Source organism: Herpailurus yagouaroundi, unplaced genomic scaffold, assembly GCF_014898765.1.
Source record: "Herpailurus yagouaroundi ecotype Mexico unplaced genomic scaffold, PumYag 160, whole genome shotgun sequence".
Classification (NCBI taxonomy): domain Eukaryota; kingdom Metazoa; phylum Chordata; class Mammalia; order Carnivora; family Felidae; genus Herpailurus; species Herpailurus yagouaroundi.
The window spans coordinates 7,048,488-7,068,473 of record NW_024412401.1 but is presented as its reverse complement, the minus strand read 5'-3'; the positions used below and the strand labels follow the sequence as shown (position 1 = coordinate 7,068,473).

The 19,986-nt window shown below is 41.6% G+C and overlaps 1 protein-coding gene across 5 annotated transcripts in view; it reads right to left on the bottom strand.

Moving 5' to 3' along the window:
• Window positions 1-1,438: 1,438 nt before the first annotated feature.
• ADAMTSL1 (ADAMTS like 1) overlaps window positions 1,439-19,986 on the bottom strand; it is an 885,520-nt gene continuing 866,972 nt past the window's right edge. For all 5 annotated transcript variants that reach the window (XM_040481337.1, XM_040481338.1, XM_040481336.1 and 2 more), the window contains 3 exons: window positions 6,498-6,607; window positions 5,513-5,733; window positions 1,439-4,014 (listed from right to left, as the gene is read on the bottom strand). In XM_040481337.1, coding sequence (XP_040337271.1) covers window positions 3,908-4,014; window positions 5,513-5,733; window positions 6,498-6,607 — 438 coding nt within the window. In that variant the 3' untranslated portion in view covers window positions 1,439-3,907. The remainder of the gene's footprint in view (window positions 4,015-5,512; window positions 5,734-6,497; window positions 6,608-19,986) is intronic.

Below are 19,986 nucleotides of genomic sequence, written 5' to 3'. Positions count from 1 at the left end.
CCTAGAAACTTCTGAGGCCAAGCAGGGGACTCTGGTATGAGCAGTTTGAATCCCAGGACCTGCCTGTGGTTAAGATTCCGAACTTTTATGCTGTGGTTGGGAGCATCCTTATAGGGATCTTTTTCTCCCCGCTGAGCTCTGTGATTTGGGCTGGAAAATTTTCCGTATGTTCTATTTGAGCCTGTCCCACCATTTGAAACTTCCTGGGTGTTTTTTTTTTGTTTTTTGTTTTTTTTGTTTTTTTTTTTTTTTTTTTTTTGCTCTGGCATCTCTGACTTATCCCTGCCCTCCCATCCTCCCCTGGGGTCTCTGTAGGATATTATTTGATTGTTGGTATGTGAGTATTTCTAGTTCAAGTATTGACTATTTCTTTAAAGCAAAACCTAAAACTCCTTAGAAAATAATTGGGATTTCAGGAAGAGCTTTCTAACTAATTTTTACACTGCATAACAGACTGTGATGTGATGGGTGAGTTGTTGGAAAATGGATTGGAATTGGGCTTTCAGGCTGGGGTTCTTAAGTGCCTCCCACAAAGGTCTTTGTGTGGACATCCTGGGGGCTTGGAGACTTGCTGCCCTTCCACTGGAAACAATTGATGAAGAACGCCACAATACACTTTTATTTTTTTCTGCACTTCCCATAGTAGCTTTATTTCTATTAAAATGCTTTAAAAATAGGCAGGTAGGGGCCACAGAATGCCAGAAGAATTGATTTTAGGGGATGAGAAAGTGACAACTCCAGTAAAATGTCCCATTGTCATCTACCAGCCTCCAAGCAGTAGGGAAAGATGGTACCCACAATGGTGGCCATGCATGGTCCACTCTTGCACAGAGAAGCTGGAGATGGCATAGTGGGTAAGGAAAAGGCTGTGGCTAAAAAGCCAGACTTCTAGGAGTTTGATCCCTGTTCCACTAGCTGGTTGACCTTGGGCTTTCTGGGCCTCTGTCTACCCATATACAGATAATCATAGGGCTCATGTGAGGATGAAAATGTAGTAACAAGTGTTAGCTCCTACTAATGGTGTCCATCCAGAATTTCAGCACACAGCTACTTTATACTGTGCACGCCCCTGTTGGCGGGAACCTGACCTGGAGACTCCTCCTGCAGCCAAATCTGCATCTACCCTCCACCCACGAGATGTCCACGTGTCTTTCTGAAGGCACTGTGGCTTCCATGTTCCCACTACCCAGGGCCATAAATGAGATGATTGTCAAGGGTAGTCCTAAACCTGAATATGTGCACATCCACAAACATAGCTCCTTTGAGTTCACTTACAGAGCTGGCCCTGCAGGCATGGGCTCCCAGCTTCCCATGCAGAGCTCAAAACCACCATTCTTCCGTGGCGGCCAAACACACGTAAGTGGCTGGGAACCACCCTCAACCCCTGTACAGAACGAGACTGGAAGGCTGAGCTTAACAGAGACTCGGACGACAAGAGTTAAATAAATAAGCTGTATTATCTGTACAAAAAATATAAATACAGTTTTGTGTTTTAGAGGAGGAAAGTGCCTCCTTCCATATTATTCAGCAGCTCTAATCATCTTGTGTTGCTGCTGAGTCACAATTCACAGAACAAACAGTAAATGTACATTCATCTCATGCAAGGAGCACGCTGCTTCCCACCCCAAACCTAGGTCCTCCGAGCTGGCTCTGAGGCCCCCTCCAACGGCTCCAACCTGACATGAGGTGGAGCTGGAGGACACTGGCTATTTAGAAAATGTAAATATTGGCCACTGGTTCTCAACAGCTATTGAACTACAAATAACCAACCACATTAGTAGCAGTATGGAATTTGTATTCTCCATTCCATGCATAACTATTGTGTCACAAACGAGTCCCCTCTTCTTGCCCTGTCATCCCATGTTAGCTTTACAATGTGTTCTGTACACAGTGAATGGATCCAGAGTTAAACATCAGCCTCTATTAAAAATAGGAACAATACAATAGTTACCAGAGTTTACAGGAACACAACTGCAGGAAGTTAATAAAAAAGTCCCCCAAATACTTTGTTTTCTGAATGACAATGTACAATTATTAATATTGCACGTTTTTATACAAGAAATCCTAATAAATATTCACAAAAGATATACATAGAAAACATTCTCTTTTATTTTAAATAAACATTACGCTGATTTTTTAGTAATATGACTTCTTAGAGCCCATTGTGGTGAGGAAGAAAGAGACCCACCTTAATTGTCCGTAGCTCACCTGGGGAGGACACAGCTTAATACCGTCTTCCCCCCATCTTTGACTTCCAGGTGGGCTGGAAAACACAGCCCTGGTATTGGTGGTGGCCCGGGGCTGGGTGGCATTTTGCAAGTCTGTATGTGAGGGGGAAGCAGGCTGTCTGAGCGGTGAGTGAGTGTGGCCACGCTGCCCTGGCTATTGAACGGTGTCCACTCAAGGGAGAGGTGGCCAAAACCACTCACCCAAACCCCTTTGCTGAAAGAACAGTTTGCCAAATGGTCCCAGGACTTCAGGTTTGCCCCTAGACTTTGCTGCAGCCATGTTACTCTAGCTGACCCGCATTACTGCAAGTGTGTGTGCTGCCTTGCTGAGTGGATTACCAAAACTGGGTGGATATTAATTGCTGTAAGGTTCATAGTACTTCAGTGTGTGTAGGGAACAGGTTGAAAAGCCTTTGAGGACCCTCTTGCGAGCTTTAGTTATCCTATGGCTTTGCCACCGCACCCCATCACCCTGCCCCAAGCTGCTGTATAAATAGGAGCGCCGCTCGTACAGTGGGCCCGCACAAGCCCGCTGTCCCACCCTGAACGGGCCCGGGCCCGTTCTGGAAGCAGCTACTGTGACCGGATGGATACCATCTGGCAAATTGAACCCCACCCCTGGCCCTCAAGTGGGGCAGCAAAGGCCATACAGGCAGAAACCCCAGCCTATTCTTGCTCAGAATGCCCTTGACCCACATCAGCAGTATCGTTCTGGGCTGGGGTTGGGGAGGGGGGGGGACTCTTGATGTAGAGAGAGATGAGAGGGGCCGCTCAACTGAACAAGTAGATCTTGATGTCTCGCTGGCTTTGCTAGGGGGGTATAGGCAGAAGTCTGAGACAGTGTGGGGAGTGGGGACTCCCCTGCACCTCAGGGAGGGCAGGTCTCCTAGCAAGCAGTGTGCCCTCTGCGAGGGCAGCAGAATCCAGAGGGCCCCTTCCCCGAGCCTCCTCGCTCCTCCCCATCTACCTGTACTTCCCCGCTGAGGACCATGCACAGGTTTCTTTTTGCTTCTGTCTCCTCCCCGCCCCAGCCCCCACGTGGTTTTCTGCATCAAGTGTGCTTCGGGCCTACTTGGATGGTCTCCTCCTTACTGCTCTGTATCCGGGCTTGGAGTTCTTGACGCTCCCCGGCAGAAGCGCTGAGTTCTGGCCTGGGTTTTGCCTTCCGATGGTGTCCTCCCCTCCCTGCCTGCTCTTCCCAAGGCTGAGGCAGAGGAGGACACAAAGCAGAAGCACACTCCCGTGTGGACGGTGTGCTGCCAGGAAAGACACAGCTGGTTGTCTGGAGTCTGTACCAATGCTTTGCAAACGCTCTGTGGCCTACCCTCCCATCTCTCGTCTGCCACTGGCTCTGCCTCCCTGCTGTCCCCAGGAGCCACGCCTGCCTCTTCCTCCGCCTTTTCGGGACCTGGGTTTGGGAAGGCGAGGCGTCTGCTCTGCAACCTCCTGTAGACCCCTTTCCTTGTCTTTCCCCCACATTCTGTTCTCCAGTGAACCGAGAGAGAGGACATGCCGAGGTCCTCATGTCTGGGGTGGGGGAGGAGGTTGGACGAAGGTGTGTGGGGTGGGGGTGGGGAGAGGAAAATAAATAAATAAACGAAGAGAGCTTAAGTTCTGTCCAAGGTGGTGGCGGGAGTCCTCTGTGTGGCCAGGGTAGAGTTCTTCCCTGGGCCCTGTCTTCACGCTTTGCCGCAAGTCCCACAGCAGCGAGATTTGAACTGGCTGAGTTGGCAGAGTTTTAGCTGTTTGACCTTCTCGCAGTACCTGGTAGTATCTCTGCACTCCACTGGGAAAGGGGACAAAAGAAAGATGTGAAATGGAGCTAAAGGCTGTGGCCACTGGGTGCTTCCTGGGGTCTGCCTTGGGCACTGGACTCCCATGCTGGAGGGGCCCCTGCTGTCCAGCATCTCTGGGCTGGCCTCACTCTGGTGGCACTCAGCCACCTGCCTCCCAGCCTGCCAACAGGCTGCCGTTGTTGGCAGGCTGACACGGCCCAACCCTCGGCCTGTTCTACTGCCTTTCTGATGGCACGCTTCCTTCCGGAGGGCGCTGTTCATCTCCCTCTCCTTGGGACCGCCTGACCTTCTAAGGCAAGCTGGCCTTTCCCCGTGGTATTTAAGTGGCTCTCCTCGAGCTGGTTCCCAGAAGGACTCAATGCTGCGCCACTCTGACGTGGTGTGCAATGAGGCCCTGGTTGATGGCCTCATCCCCTGGAATGTGAGCCTTCTTTCCTCCGTGAAAGTTTCTTAACACTGTCCACCCAAGCCTCTCTACTCCTTCCCCTGACCATGTCTTGCCCAAGCACTGTGGCCTCTAGTTCAGTATTGGCACAAACGAGCTGGTCCTTAGCTATTGGTGCTGATTTGGGTTGTGGACTTCTGTGACCAACATAGGAAGTCTGAAATACTTTGACGGAACATTAGTGCTAACTGTGGTGAGCTCTTGACATAAAGATGGGTCAGCACCACACAGAGAACAAAGATCATCCCTCCCCAGTGTATAGGCAGTGGGACGATTTGCCTACAGGACATCTGCCTCAGCGTTGGAAATCTCATGCTCAGAGAGGCCCCGTTTAGGGGAAAACTGCATGGCAACATTTAAAAACTTTGTATTCTTTGTCTCATACTTTGTCTTCTTTCCTGTGGGGAAGGACCTCCAGTTTGTTTTGGGTCCAGAGGAAGAAAAAATATCCAACTGGGATACAAATGCCGGTGTTGGGCAGAGGAGGATCCAGACTTGAGGGAGGAGGGAGTGAAAGAGTAGATCTCAAGGGCATGGGCTCCTGCACAGTTCCGGTGGGTGCCCGTGGGTTGGGAAGGAGGGAGGGCAGCCGGTCCTTGTTCTGTGAGAAGCAGAGCCATGATGGGCGCAAGGCCAGCTGGGCAGGAGGCATTCTGTGTGCTCTTCTAGTGCAAACGGTGCTCTGTCTAGTAGCCCGGCCCCCAGGAGGCACTGGTTGTCGTCCCCTGGGTACCAGCCAAACTACTGCGGGTGAGCTGGAGGCTGACTTCGTTTAGCATTTGGCCAATAGTACCTGGCTTTGCCCAGGGCCAAGATCGAGCCCTTGGGGGCACACTCAGCCATCTTTCGTGGCCTGGACATGCGTATACATATCTTTGCTCGCTTGCATGCACCCCTGTGACCATACCCAACTCTGGCCCCAGCTCACAATCCTTGGGAAACCTGGTCCAATGCCCTACGCTCAGGGTCAGTCCTGGGGACTGCCCTCTGCCCCCGATGCCCTGTGGGGAATTGGCAGAAGACTCTTTGGGGTTGGAACATACTGTTTTCACATGGGGTGATGTTGCAGCGCTGCCAGTTGGCCGGCCGGGGGCCCCAGGAGCACAGGTGTTCAGGCACTGCCTTGTTGGTGCGGGCGTGCACACACTCCACACGCCGGGATTGGAAGCCATAGTTGCCGCAGGTCGCCGTGCACAGGGTCCACAGGCTGACCCTCCAGTGTACGCTGCAGGCTTCTGACCAGCAGTTCTGGGTGCTCACGGGCCTGCAGGACGAGGGTGGCGGGGTTAGGGTCTGCCTCTGTGGGCACGGGACTGGGGAACAGATGTGAAGACACTGTCGCAAACCTAAGAATGTTGGGCAACTGCTCAAGCACTTCTATTGCCACCAGACCTGGGTTCTGGTCTCTGCTCCGTCAGTGAGGGGTTGTAAGATCTCGGAAGGACAATTGCTCTGATTGGCCCTCTGCGTCCTCATGGGTACACAGTCTGTATCGCTGTATGACCCAGGAATAACCTCTGTCCAGGATGGGGGCTGGCAGAGGCAGAGCCTGGGGCTGGGGCCTTGGGCGGGGATGGTGAGCCCTCACCCCAAGGGGACAGCCACAGGAACGCATGACAGGGAATGGGGACTGGATGGGAACGATAGGTTGAGACTCAGGGATAAGAGCCCTCATTCGGCATCACTTTTATAGGAAGGCCAACAAGAGTGAGGGGCTGCTGGAGCCCTTGAGATCTGGCGGTCACTTCATAGCCCTAACTTCCTGCGCACCCTAGGGTTAGTGCAGATCTCATGCGGTATCAGGCCACCCTCAAAGGAATAGCACCCTCTGCACTCTTTGTCTGCAAAAGAGGAGAGCCCACCCACCCTGGCACATTCAGCACATCTATCTCTAGGGAGAACAATGGCCTGGGGAGAATGGAGGGCGAAAGGGAAAGGGGATGTTAGAGGAGAAACACTCACTTAACGCTGTCTTTCCATGCTGTTGACCCAGGGGCTGGGGAAAGGTCGTCCATGGCTTTCTCTTACCTTGGAAGGGCACTGCACTGCTCTGATGGTAAGGTGATGCCATCCCGTGTCTGGCAGAACACTTGTCTGTGTTGCACGGCTAGGTGAGGCCCGATGCAAGGCCCATTGCACTGGGAAGCAGATAAAGGAGGCATGTATAAAGTTAGCCAAGTCAAGGGAGCGGCTGCGATGCTCAGGCTGCATGGAACACAGAACCCTTCTGCTGCATTTTGTTTGGGGCCTTCAGATCATCCATCTTGCTCCTCTTTGTATATCAACTAAAAAACATTGGCATATTTTCTTCTCTTTGTGCCATAGTGGAATAGTTAGCTTTCCTGTGGTCTATGAGCCTTCTGTTAGCAAATGGCTAATGGTAGTGTAGAGCCAGTTGGAGAATGTCAGCTCCCTCCCAGATTAACCATATAAAAAGGTTTCTTGGCATAATATACTAAGAGTGTGGTGTGGTAAGCTTTAGAGCAGAAGACTTTTAAGCACCCCTTCAGTCCAAAGGGTAACTTGGTTTGTTTTCTTGCTAAATTCATCCAAGTTAACTAGTCCATCATTTCTTTCCTTTCTTTGGCTTCATTTTTTCCAGGTCAAACCCAGCGCAGATGAACAGGAGTAGACTTAGGTATGCACTGTCTCTGCTCACTCTCCTGCTATGTGCTCAGAGAGATTGTTAAAATTTCCCAGAGTTGATGGAGCCAGACTATCACAGTAAATACCCCATACCAAAGCAGCAGATCCTTAGCCAAAATTTTCTATTTGAGTAAAGTAAGGCGATAGACATCTCGTGGAGGTCACTTTTGAAAGAAATCTCTTGGGGATCTTTAGACTCCAAGTGTCCACCGGGGAGCTGTTAACCTTCAAAATTATAAGTAAAAATCTTTAAAAAAAATCTTATTTTTTCTTTTTGGCCCCCTTCACCCATTTCTCTTACCTTTTATTTTCCTGCCTGTGGCAACTCCTACCAATCTATTCCGTGTGTGTGTGTGTGTGTGTGTGTGTGTGTGTGTGTGCATGTGCACATTTGTATTAGATTCCACATACAAGAGAGATCACAGGGTATTTGTCTTCTTTCATTTAGCATAATGCTCTCAAGGTCCATTCATGTTGTCACAAATGGCAAGCTTTCCTTCTAATGGCTGAATAATATTCCATTATACATACATATTATATCACATATATGTATGTATAATACATATATATGTATGTGTATAGTATGTATGTATAATGTATATAATATGTATATGTGTATACATGTATATAATATGTATGTATAATACATATATACATTATATATGTATTATGTACATATATACATATTATATACATATATTACATATATATATATATCACAATTTCTTTATCCATTCACCATTGCTGGCCCCTTAGATTGCTTGAATATCTTATTTATAAATAATGGAATAAATATGGGGTTACATATGTCTTTTTGAGTATTTTCATTTTCTTTGGATAAATTCTACCCAGAAGTGGAATTGCTGGTTCACATGGTGGTTCTGTTTTCAGTTTTTTGAGGAACATCCCTACTGTTTTCCATAGTGGCCGCACCAATTCATATTTCCACCAACAGCGCACAAGGGTTATCTTTTCTCCATATCCTTGCCAACAATTGTTATCTTTTTGATAATAGTCATTTTGACAGGTGTGGGGTAATATCTTGTGGTGGTTCTGATTGGCATTTTCCTGATAACTGGTGATTATGTATTAAGATACCTTTTCATGTACCTGCTTGCCATCTATGTCTTCTTGGGAAAAATGTCTATTCAAATCTGCCCATTTTAAAAATTGGATTTTGTTTTTGTTTTTGTTTTGCTATTGAGTTTCATGAGTTCTTTATATATTTTGGACAGTGGTCCCTTATTAGATGTATGATTTGCAAATGTTTTTTTCCCATCCCATAGCTTGCCTTTTCAGTCTGTTGATGGTTTCCTTTGTTGTGCAGACGCTTTTTAGTATGATGTAGTTCTAATTATTTTTGCTTTTGTAGCCTTTGCTTTTGGTGTCAGGTATTGCCAGTATTTTTTTTTTTTTTTTTTTTTTTTTTTTTTTTGGTTTTAAATCTATGTCAAAGGACCTTGCTGCCTATGTTTTATGATGAGAGTTTTGTTTCAGGTCTTATGTTCAAGTCTTTAGTCCATTTTTTTTTTTTTTTTGAGACAGAGCACATGGGTGAACACAAGTGGGGCAGGGGCAGAGAGAGAGAGAGAGAGAGAGAGAGAGAGAGAGAGAATCTTTAGCAGGATCTATGCCCAGCACAGAGATTCTGACACGGGGCTCAATTTCAAGACCCTGAGATTGTGACCTGAGCTGAAATCAAGAGTCAGATGCTTAACCCACGGAGCCACCCAGGTGCCCCTAGACCATTTTGAATTAATTTTTGTGTAAGGTGTAAGATAGTGGTTAATTTTCATTCTTTTGTATGTGACTGTCCAGTTTTCCCAACCTCATTTATTGAAGGGACTGTCCTTTCCTCATGGTATATTCTTAGCTCCCTTGTAGTAAATTAATTGACCATGCATACATGAGTTTAATTCTGGGTATCTATTTTGTTCTATTGATCGATGTCTGTTTTTATGCTAATACCGTATGGTTTTGATTACTATAGTTTTTTAATATAGTTTGAAACTAGGGAGCATGAGGTCTCTAGCTTTTTTCTTCCTCAAGATTTCTTGGCTATATATTTTTTGTTCCATACAAATTTTAGGATTGTTCCATTTTTGTGAAAAATGCCATTGGAATTTTGATTGGGATTGTATTTAATCTGTATATTGCTTTGGGCAATATGGATGTTTTATCAATATTGATTCTTCCAATCCATGAGCACAGGCTGTATTTCCATTTGTGTCTTCAATTTCCCTCATAAATGTCTCCTAGTTTTCAATATATAATTCTTGCATCACCTCCTTGGTTAAATTTAGTCCTAGGTATATTTTTCATTTTGATGCAATTGTATGTGGGATTGTTTTCTTCATTTCTCTTTCTGATAGTTTGGTGCTAGTTTTTGCATATTGATTTTTGTATCCTGCAACTTACTGAATTTGTTTATTGTAACAGTTTCTTTTTATAGAGTCTTTAGGGCTTTCTATTCATAATAATAGCATGTCATCTGCAAAACATGACAGTTTTATTTCCTTTTAATTTGGACACTTTTATTATCTACTTGTTCTAGCTAGGACTTCTGACACTATGTTAAATAAAGATGGAGAGTGGGAATCCTTTTCCTGTTTCTGATCTTAGAAGAAAGGCTTTCAGCTTTTTACCATTGAGTATGATGTTAGCTGTGGACTTGTCATCTATGGCCTTTACTATGCTGAGGTACATTCCCTCTATACCCACTTTTCAGAGTTTTTATGACTGGATACTGAATTTTGTCAGATGCTTTTTCTACATCTATTGAGGTATGATTTTTATCCTTCATTTTGTTAATGTGGTGTATCACACTGATCATTTTGTGGATGTTGAATCATCTTCGCAGCCCTTGGGTAAATTCCATTTGCTCATGGTGTATGATTCTTTTAATATATTATTGAATCTGGCTAGTGAAAATCTTGTTGAGAGTTTTTGCATCTATGTGCAGCAGGGATATTGGCCTGTAATTATCATGTGCTTGGCTTATTTCAGCTAACGTTTTCAAGGTTCATTTATATTGTAGCATGTATAGAATTTCATTCCTTTGGAAGGCTGAATAATATTCCATTGCAAGTACTCACAACATTTTGTTCATCCATCCATCCATCAATGGACATATCAGTTGTGTGCACCTTTTGACCACTGTGATGCTACTATGAACATTAGTCCACAAGTGGAATTGCTGGATCATATGGTAATCCTATGTCCAATACTTTGAGAAACTGCCATACTGTTTTCTATAGTAGCTGTGCCATTTTACATTCCCATCTACAGTGCACAAGGGTTCCAATTTTTCCACCCACGTGTTAATTTTATTTAAAAAAATAATCGCTATCCTAGTGGATGTGACGTGGTATCTCATTGTGTTTTTAATTTGCATTTCCCTAATTGTTAGTGATGTCAAACATCTTTTCTTGTGTGTACTGTCCATTTGTATATCTTTGGAGAAATGTCTAGTCTAGGCTTTCTGTTGTGTTGTTGAGTTGCAGTTCTCTATATTTTGGATATTAATCCTTTATCAGATATATGATTTGCAAATAATTTCTTCCAATCTGGGGGTTGCCTTTTCACTGTTGGTAGTGTCCTTTGATGAAGAAAAGCTTTTATGTAATTTTTTAACTGTACTTTTAGTGTCCTAGCGAAAAAATGATTGCCAATCCAATATTATGAAGCTTCTTCCCTATATTTTCTTCTAAGAGCTTATTTCAGTCATTTTCAGTTAATTTTTGTATATGGTTAAAATAAGGATCCAGCTTCATTCTCTGCATATGGTTATCCAGCTACCCAGCACCATTTATTGAAAAGACTGTTCTTTCCTCATTGAATGATCTTGGCACACTTAATCTGATTATATATACAAAAGTTTATTTCTGGGTTCTCTATCCTATTGCATTGGTCTATGTGCGAGAACTACCATTGTTTTGATTACTGTAGCTTTGTAGTAAGTTTTGATACCAGGAAGTGTAAAGTCTCCAACTTTGTTCTTTAAGATTTTTTTTGGCTATTCAAGAGCTTTTGACATTCCATTTGAATTTTAGAATGGATTTTCTTATTTCTGCAAAGAAGCCATCGGGATTTTGAATCTCTAGATCAATTTGAGCGGTACTGACATCTTAATAAGTTTTCTGTCTTCTTTAATTTCTTTTAGTAATGTTTTGTAGTTTTCAGTGTACATGTTTTTCACCTCCTTGGTTAAATTTGTGTTTTTGTAAGTGGAATAACTTTCTTAATTTCCTTTTCAGATTGTTCATAATTCATTTATAGATATGAACTGATTTCTATTGATTTTTATATCTTGCAACATATTCTCTAAGAGACATATTCTGGTATTATTGGGATTTTTAGGATTTTTACATATGAGATCATGTTATCTATGAGCCAGAGGTTATTTGACTTCTTCCTTTCCAACTTGGGTGGCTTTTCTTTCTTTTCCTTGCCTAGTTGCTCTGAACTTCCAATACTATGTTGAATGGGAGTGGTGAGCATTGCATTCTCATCTTGTTCCTCACTTTAGGAGAAAAGTTATAACTGTCGTGTTTTTTTTTTTTTTTTTTTTAGCTGTGGACTTTTCATATATGGTCTTTTTTTATTTTGAGTTAGTTTCTATTACTAGTTTGTTGAGTTTTTATCACAAAAGGATTTTGAGTTTCTTCAAATGCTTTTTCTTCAACAATTGAGATGTGTTTTTTCCTTTAATTCAGTGAATGTGATATATTATAGTGGTTAATTGTCATATGTTGAACATTCCTTACATTACAAGAATAAGTCCTACCTGAAGGTGTGTAATTCTTTTAATAGGCTGCTAAATTTCATTTGCTAGTATTTTGTTGAGGATTCTGCAGTAATGGAGGGAATGAGGTGTGGAGGAAGCCAGAAAACATACCAAAAACAGTGGCAAAAGTTAGTCCTTCCTTCTCAGGGATTACCTTATTTTTATTTTTTAAATTTTATTTTAGAGAGTACAAGCAGGGAAGGGGCAGAGAGAGAACAATCCCAAGCAGTCTGCGTGCTGTCAGCAAGGAGTCCAATGCAAGGCTTGACCTCACAAACTGAGATCATGATCTGAGCCAAAATCAAGTCAGTTGCTCAACTTACTGAGCTACTCTCCCTATCAGAGCTTATTTAAATGGAAAAAAGCTCCCCAGTCAAAAGTCACAGATATTTGCCTGATAGGTTTAAACAATAATCAAATTCTAAGCTATCTACAAGAGACTTTGAATGTAAAAGATGGATGGAAAAAGATATTTCATGCAAAATGAGTAACCAAAAGAGCACTGTGATGGATATCCTAATATCAGACAAAACACATTTTAGGTCAAAACTGTTGCAAGAGACAAAGAAGGAAATTATATATTGATTAAAGGCCAAGAAGTTCTAACAACAATTAATATATATGCATAACCATCAAACCTCCAAAATGCACGAATCAAACTGAAGAGAGAGATAGTTCTACAATAATGATTAGACACTTAAAATACCCCACTTTCAATAATGGATAGGACAAGCAAACAACAGATAAAAAAATTTAACAAGACTGTAGTCCAGTTGTCCTTAAGAGACCTATATGGGACACTCTACCCAGCCATAGTCGAATACACATTTTTTTTCCATGTTAGGCCACAAAAGAAGTCTTAATATATTTTAAAAAAGAGTATCTTTTCACAGCAGTGAATTTCTGCATTAATACTTAAAAGGGAGGGGTGCCTTGGTGGCTCAGTTGGTTAAGCGTCAGACTTTGGCTCAGGTCATGATCTCACGGGTGGTGGATTCGAGCTGCACGTTGGGCTCTGTGCTGAAAGCTCAGAGCCTGCTTCAAGTTCTCTGTCTTCCTCTCTCTCTCTCTCTGCCTCTCCCCCACTCGCACTCTGTCTCTCAAAAATAAACAACGTTAAAAATTAAAAAAAAAATTAAACGGGATATTGGTCTTTAGTTTTCTTGTACTGTCTTCCCCTGGCTTTGGTATCAGGGCAATCCTGGCCTCATATTATGAGTTATGGAGTGTTAGTGTTCCCTCCCTTTCAATTTTTAGGAAGAATAAATGTAGGTAGAATTTACCAGTGAGGGCATCTTGTCCAGGGCTCTTCTTTGGTGTGAGGTTTTTGATTACTGATTGAATCTTTTTATTAGTTATAGGTATATGCAAATTTTTATTTCTTCATGATTTGGTCTTGGTGGGTTGTGTTTCTAGGAAATTTTTACATGGAGGTCATCCAATCTGTTGGTGTACAATTGTTCATAGTATTGATATAATCTTTTTTATGTAAAATAAGTGTTCCCACTTTCATTTCAAATTTTAATACTTTTTTTCTTAGTGTAGCTAAATTTGGAAGAACTGGTGGTTTCATTGATTTTTATTTACAAACTATAAATATATTTATCCACTTTTGTCTTTATTATTTCTTCTATTGGCTTTGGGTTTAGTTTGCTCTTGTTCTTTTAGTTCCCTAAGGCCTGAAGTTAGGTAGTTTACTTCAAGTCTTTCTTTAATGCAAGCATTTACAAATATAGATTTTTCTCTTAGCACTGCATTCTCTACATCTCACATTTTCACTTGTCTCAAAGTATTTTCTAATTTCCCAATATTTGTGAATTTTCCTGTTTTCCTTCTTAAGGAACATTCGAAAAAAACATCTCTCTCAGTCTTTGTATGCTGTCTCTGTGCCTAGGAATCAAGCCTGTGATGGAAACTTACCATATGCTCAGGTCTTTTTGGAGCATATGTCTTGCCTGGACCTGCAGGTAGCTTTCTCAATTCCTTTGTACAACTGTCTCCTTTCTAATGGGGGGAGATGTTCTAGGAAATTAACCCAAGTTCTCAGGGCCCTCGATGCTCTATTTTATGTCTTTATCTGTAATCTCTTGCCCTAGGTGTCTGCAGGTCTGTAGTCCCCCTATAGCTTTCACAACTAGTGGCTGCCTTTTTCTCCTCATTTGATACCTGAGTTAAAGAAGACAGAAACCATTCCTTTAGGCGGTTCCCTGACAGGTTAGAACATTGCAGACAGGATTTTCTATGCTCCCTATGGATTGAAGGAGGGAAATGGACTGCTGATGCCTCTACACCAAGACAGTGCCATACTAGGGAATAGACGGGGAAGGGTGAGTGAAAATGCCACAAAATTTCCTACTTTTCTGAAGGTGATTTTACTTTATTTCGGTGTTTGCTTGGTTGTAGGCTCTTCCTCCTATAGGGTTAGTTCAGCCAATTTCTGATTGTTTTTTGATGTTTCCATGGGAGAATGGCTACCTAGTCTGTCATTTTGCTGATGTCCTTTGGCCACAACTGTAAATTACTCACTGCCTTAAGTGCCATTGACACACTGAAACTGCCCTTCACAGACCTGTCAGTCAAGCTCCCGTGGGTACTGGCTAATGTTTTTCTTGTTTGTTCTTTCCGATCCATTTTGATACCCCTTATCCTTTCTTCTTTCTGGAAACTTCTTTGTTACGCTCTGTGAATATACTTTCTTCTTCTATTCATTAGGTTATTCCCCCCCCCCACCTCCTATTTCTGCAGATTAGTGTTCTTGAAAGTTCTATCCTCTGCCTTTCTTCATCTATACTACCTTTTTAAGTCCCAGATCTACATTCAACTGCTTAATAAAATATCTAATTGGATATTTCACAAACATATCACCATGTTCGAAATAGTTTCTTACCTAATTCACTCTCTCTTTTCTGTATTCCTACCTAGTTGTTCAGTCCTTTTATAAACTTGAGTGTCAGCTTCCTCTTCCTCTCTCATCTATGATATTCAAGCACCACTGAAGCCACACGAATCACACTTTCACAGACTCTCTTCTCCATTTACATTGCCTTCATTTCTATCAGCACAACTAGGTTTCTCTTTCTCCAGTCTTATCACTTCCCAATTAAATACTATACTGCTGAATGTATGATCTTTTAAAAATATAACTCTGACTGTGATACTCCTAAGAGAGTTGCCTCCAAACAAGGTGGAATTTATAATAAAATCCAAACTCCTCACACAGCATACAAGACTTCTCATGATCTTGCACCTGTTTTCCAGCGACATTTATATATTTCTAACTCTCACCTAATTTTCATGCAAACATTCTGGGGATGCTTTCAGTTTCATTCCTTCACACGTGCTTTTATGGAACACACTCCCCACACAAGACAGGTGCCTCATAAATGTATGTTGTATTAAAAGAAGAAAGTTGAATTATGAACATGAAGCCATATTGTTACAGCTGAGAAAGTAGTCTTAGTACTACTTAGACTAAAATCAGCATGGTTTCCATAGACTCAAAGTAGTAGGCACATGAAGGAACAGGTATTTGCATGAAACTATTCCAAAAGGATTTTGTTCTCAGAAACAATTGCCATTTTCATTCAGAGTGGAATGTGGAATCTTGGAGGACATCCATAGTTTGAAGCACATCCCAACAACATCACCAATAGGCAAATATCAACAGGATTGTGAGATCAAACAGTACACTATAATTTGTAATGCCTCAAGGCTTGCTACTCTTTAAAGGGTAGTCCTTGGACCAATAACATTGGCATCACCTGAAAGCTTTGAGAAATTCAGCATGGATGAATAAGGATGAGTCAACATTGTGAGAAGATAGAAAATATAAGAAAGTACCAAGTAGAAGTCACATACTATTCTTTTTTTTTTTTAATTTTTTTTCAATGTTTGTTTATTTTTGGGACAGAGAGAGACAGAGCATGAACGGGGGAGGGGCAGAGAGAGAGGGAGACACAGAATCGGAAACAGGCTCCAAGCTCTGAGCCATCAGCCCAGAGCCTGATGCGGGGCTCGAACTCACGGACCACGAGATCGTGACCTGGCTGAAGTCGGACGCTTAACTGACTGCGCCACCCAGGCGCCCCGCTACTCTTAACTGTGTAAAGAACACAGTAACTACACTGACAAATATACAGGAAGGGTTCAATAACAGATGAAGCAGAAGGACTAGTCACCTCAAAAATAAGGCAGTAAAACTCATCCAATGACAGAAGCAAAAAAAAAAAAATTACTATGAAGATAGTTTAAAGAACTTACAGGACAACAGCAAATATACCAACATCTGCATTATAGGGGACCTAGAAGGGTCAGAGAGAAAAAGGAACAAAAAACTTCTTTTAAGAAATAATGGCTGGAAACCTCCCTAACCTGGGGAAGGAAACAGATCTAGGAAACCCAGAGAACTCCAAAGAAGATGAATCCAAAGAGACCCACAATATGTCAAAGGTTAAAGATAAGGAGGGTATATTAAAATCGGTAAAAAAAACAAACCCCAACAATCTGTTACATACAAGGGAACCCTGTTAAGACTATCAGATTTTTTTTTAGCAAAAATGTTGAATATACTGTATCACTGTCTTCTTACCTGCAGCCTGCTGAAAGAAAAAAACTTGCAATTAAGAATACTTTACCTTGCAAAATTACTATTCAGAATCAGAGAGAGTTTTTTCAGACAGGCAAAGAAGTTCACAATCACTTAACCAGCCTTAGAAGAAATGTTAAAAGAGGATATCCTATGTCCATTATATTTCAGCCAAAAAAGCTCAACATCTTCAGTAGCAAAAGAAATATAAGTAGCAAAAGTGAATATAAACAAAAATTGCTAAAGGGTCAGCTTTAACCTAAATACAAAGGTTACTAATGAGTAAGTAGAAAACATATGAAAGTATAAACTCACTTTTCTGTTTTAAGAGTGTGTGTGAGCAGGGGGAGGGGCAGAGAGAAAGGAGAGAATCCCATGCAGGCTCCATGCTGATAGCAGGGCTCGATCCCACAAACCAAGAGATCATAACCTGAGCCCAAACCAAGTGTTGGACTCTTAACTGACTTAGCCACCCAGGTGCCCCTAAAGTATAAACTCACTGGTAAAGGTAAATATATAGAAAAGGTAATGACTAACACTTATAAACCTAGAATGAAGGGTAAAAGACAAAAGTAGTAAAAACAACTCTAAATGCAATAGTTAAGGGATCACAAGATAAAAAGATGTAAAATGTCACATCAAAAACAAAATGGGGACAGAGTAAAAATGGAGAGCTTTAGAATGGAATCAAATTTGTTGATGTCAATTAAAATAGATTGTTATAGATATAAGTTATTGTAGGTACACCTCACAGTAACTACAAAGCAAAAGCCTATCGTGAATACACAAAAGATAAGGATAAAGGAATCTAAGCTTATCACTAAAGAAAGTCATCAAACCACAAAGGAAGAGAGTAAGGGAAGAAGAAAGGAACAGGAACTACAAAAAAGCAGTAAGTACATAGCTATCAATAATTATATTAAGTGTAAATTAATTATAAATGCTTTAATCAAAAGACTTAGGGTGACTGGATAAAAAAAAATGAGGCCCATTTCTTCAGATATAAAGACACACACTTAAAGTGAAGGGATGGAAAAGGTAATTCATATTACTGGATATTAAAATAAGGCATGGGTAGCTACACTTATTTCAGACAAAATAGACCTAAAAAAAAAAGACTATGTTATGGCAATCTTTGTCTCTTATTAATGAAGAGGTCAATCCAACGAGAAGATAGACCATTTGTAAATACTTATGCATCCAACATAGGAGTACCTAAATATATAAAGCAAATATTGACAGATGTACAGGAAGAAATAGACACCAATGATAGTAGGGGACTTTAATACTCACACTCATGGATAGATCATCCAGACGGAAAATCAATAATGAAACATTGACCTTAAATAACGTGTTATCCCAAATGGACTTAGCAGATCTAAATATAGAACATTCCATTCAAAAGCAACTGTATATACATTATTCTGAAGTACACTGAAACATTCTCCAGCATAGATCATATATTAGGCCAAAATAAGTTTTAATAAGGCTACAATCATATAAAGCACCTTTTCTGACCACAATGGTATGAAACTAGAAAATAGTAATAAGAAAATTCACAGATATGTGAAGATTAAACAACATGCTACTAATAACCCATGCATCAAAGAAGAAATTAAAAGAGAATAAATATTTTGAGACAGATGGAAATACAACATACCAAAACTTAAAGGATGCAGCAAAATCAGTTCTAAGAGGAAATTTCATAGCAATACTTGCCAACCTCAAGAAACAAAAATCTCAACCTAACTTACACCTCAAAGAACAAAGAAAGCTCAAAGTTAGTAGGCAGAAGGAAATAACAATGATCAGAACAGAAATAATAGAAAAAGTTAGTGAAACTAAAAGCTGGTTCTTTGAAAAAAATAAAACCGAGTCCTCTGTTTTTTGGTGACTCTAGCTAGAGGTTTGTCAAAGTCAGAAATGAAATAGGAGATTTTTCCAATTGATAACACAAAAATATAAAGGATAATAGACTACTATTATTATTTTTAAAATTTTGTTTTAAAGATAAAGAGCATGGGCAGGGGAGAAGGGTAGAAAGAGAGAGAATCCCAAGCAGGCTCCACTAGATCCGATGACCCTGGGATCATGACCTGAGCCACTGAGGTGCCCCTGCCCCATAAGACTATTATTATAGTACTCCAACAAATTGGACAACCTAGAAGAAAGAAATTTCTAAAAACCAAGACTGATTATTGATAAAAGGGAAAACTGGAACAGACTGATTACTACTAGGGACATTGAGTAATCAAAACCTCCCAACAAACAAAAGTCCAGGACCAAAAAGCTTCACTGGTGAATTCTACCAGACGTTCAAAGAAGAATTAATAACAATCCTTTTGAAACTCCTCCTAAGAGTAGAAGAGAAGGGAATACTTTCAAACTCATTTTATGAGATTAGCATTACCAACACCAGAAAAGGACACAAGAAAAGAAAATTGTAGGCCAACATCTCTGGTGAACATAGATGCCAAAATCCTCAGCAATATATTAGCAAACCAAATTCAAGAATACATTGAAAAGACCATGTGCCGCCATCAACTGGGATTTACTCCAAGGGCATAAGTGTGGTTCAACATCTGAAAATCAAAGTGATACAACACATTAACAATGGGAAGGTTAAAATAATAGGATCATCTCAATAGATGCAATGTATCTGAGAAAATTCAACATTCCATTATGATAAAAACTCTGAACAAAGTGGGCAGAGGGGAGAAACACCTGGGTGACAGAGGCTCTTTGTCCTAGGCTTATCCATAAGGAGTTTGGCTTATGTCATCAATTCTTGTGGAGGCTACTCTTCTTGCTTACTCAGAGTCGCAATGTAGCAGTGCCTCTTCCCAGGGGGGCTGGCCAGATTTGCAACATGGTGAGGACCTGATATGTATCTTGTTGACAAGGTATTTAGGAGGGACATCTACTCTTGATTTGGAAGATGGTGGAGTAGGAGGATCCTGAGCTCACCTCCTCCCACAGACACATTGAGATAACAACTATACTTAGGCAAATAACTCTGAAAACAACCTGATGACTGCTTCCACAGCTAATCATAGAAGGGCACATCAAAAAGGGTAGGAAAGGTGGTCATCAGGAACCAAACCCCCATTGTGACTAACCACAAATGGGAGGGACATCACAGGCATGGAGAAATGAGGGGGAGCAAACCCCACACTGGACAATCCTGGCCCTGGGGACCAGCACTAGGAAGATGAGTCCTCATAAAGTCTGCCTTTGAAAATCAGCAGGGATTAGCTCCAGGAGGGAAGGAGGGTGATAGGAAACTTGAGTCCCCACCTTTAAATAGCCAGCATGGCATGCTAAATAATAGCCTGACACACAGCACAGAAGCAGCAGTTTGAAAAGCACCTGAAGTATATGTGAAGGAGATTAATTGACTAATCTTAGAATGTATGCTGGAGGGCAGAGATTTGCAGATTTCTCTGGGAACAAAAGTGCTTGTGAGCATTTTTCTTGCCATCTTCTAAAAGGATGTTTGG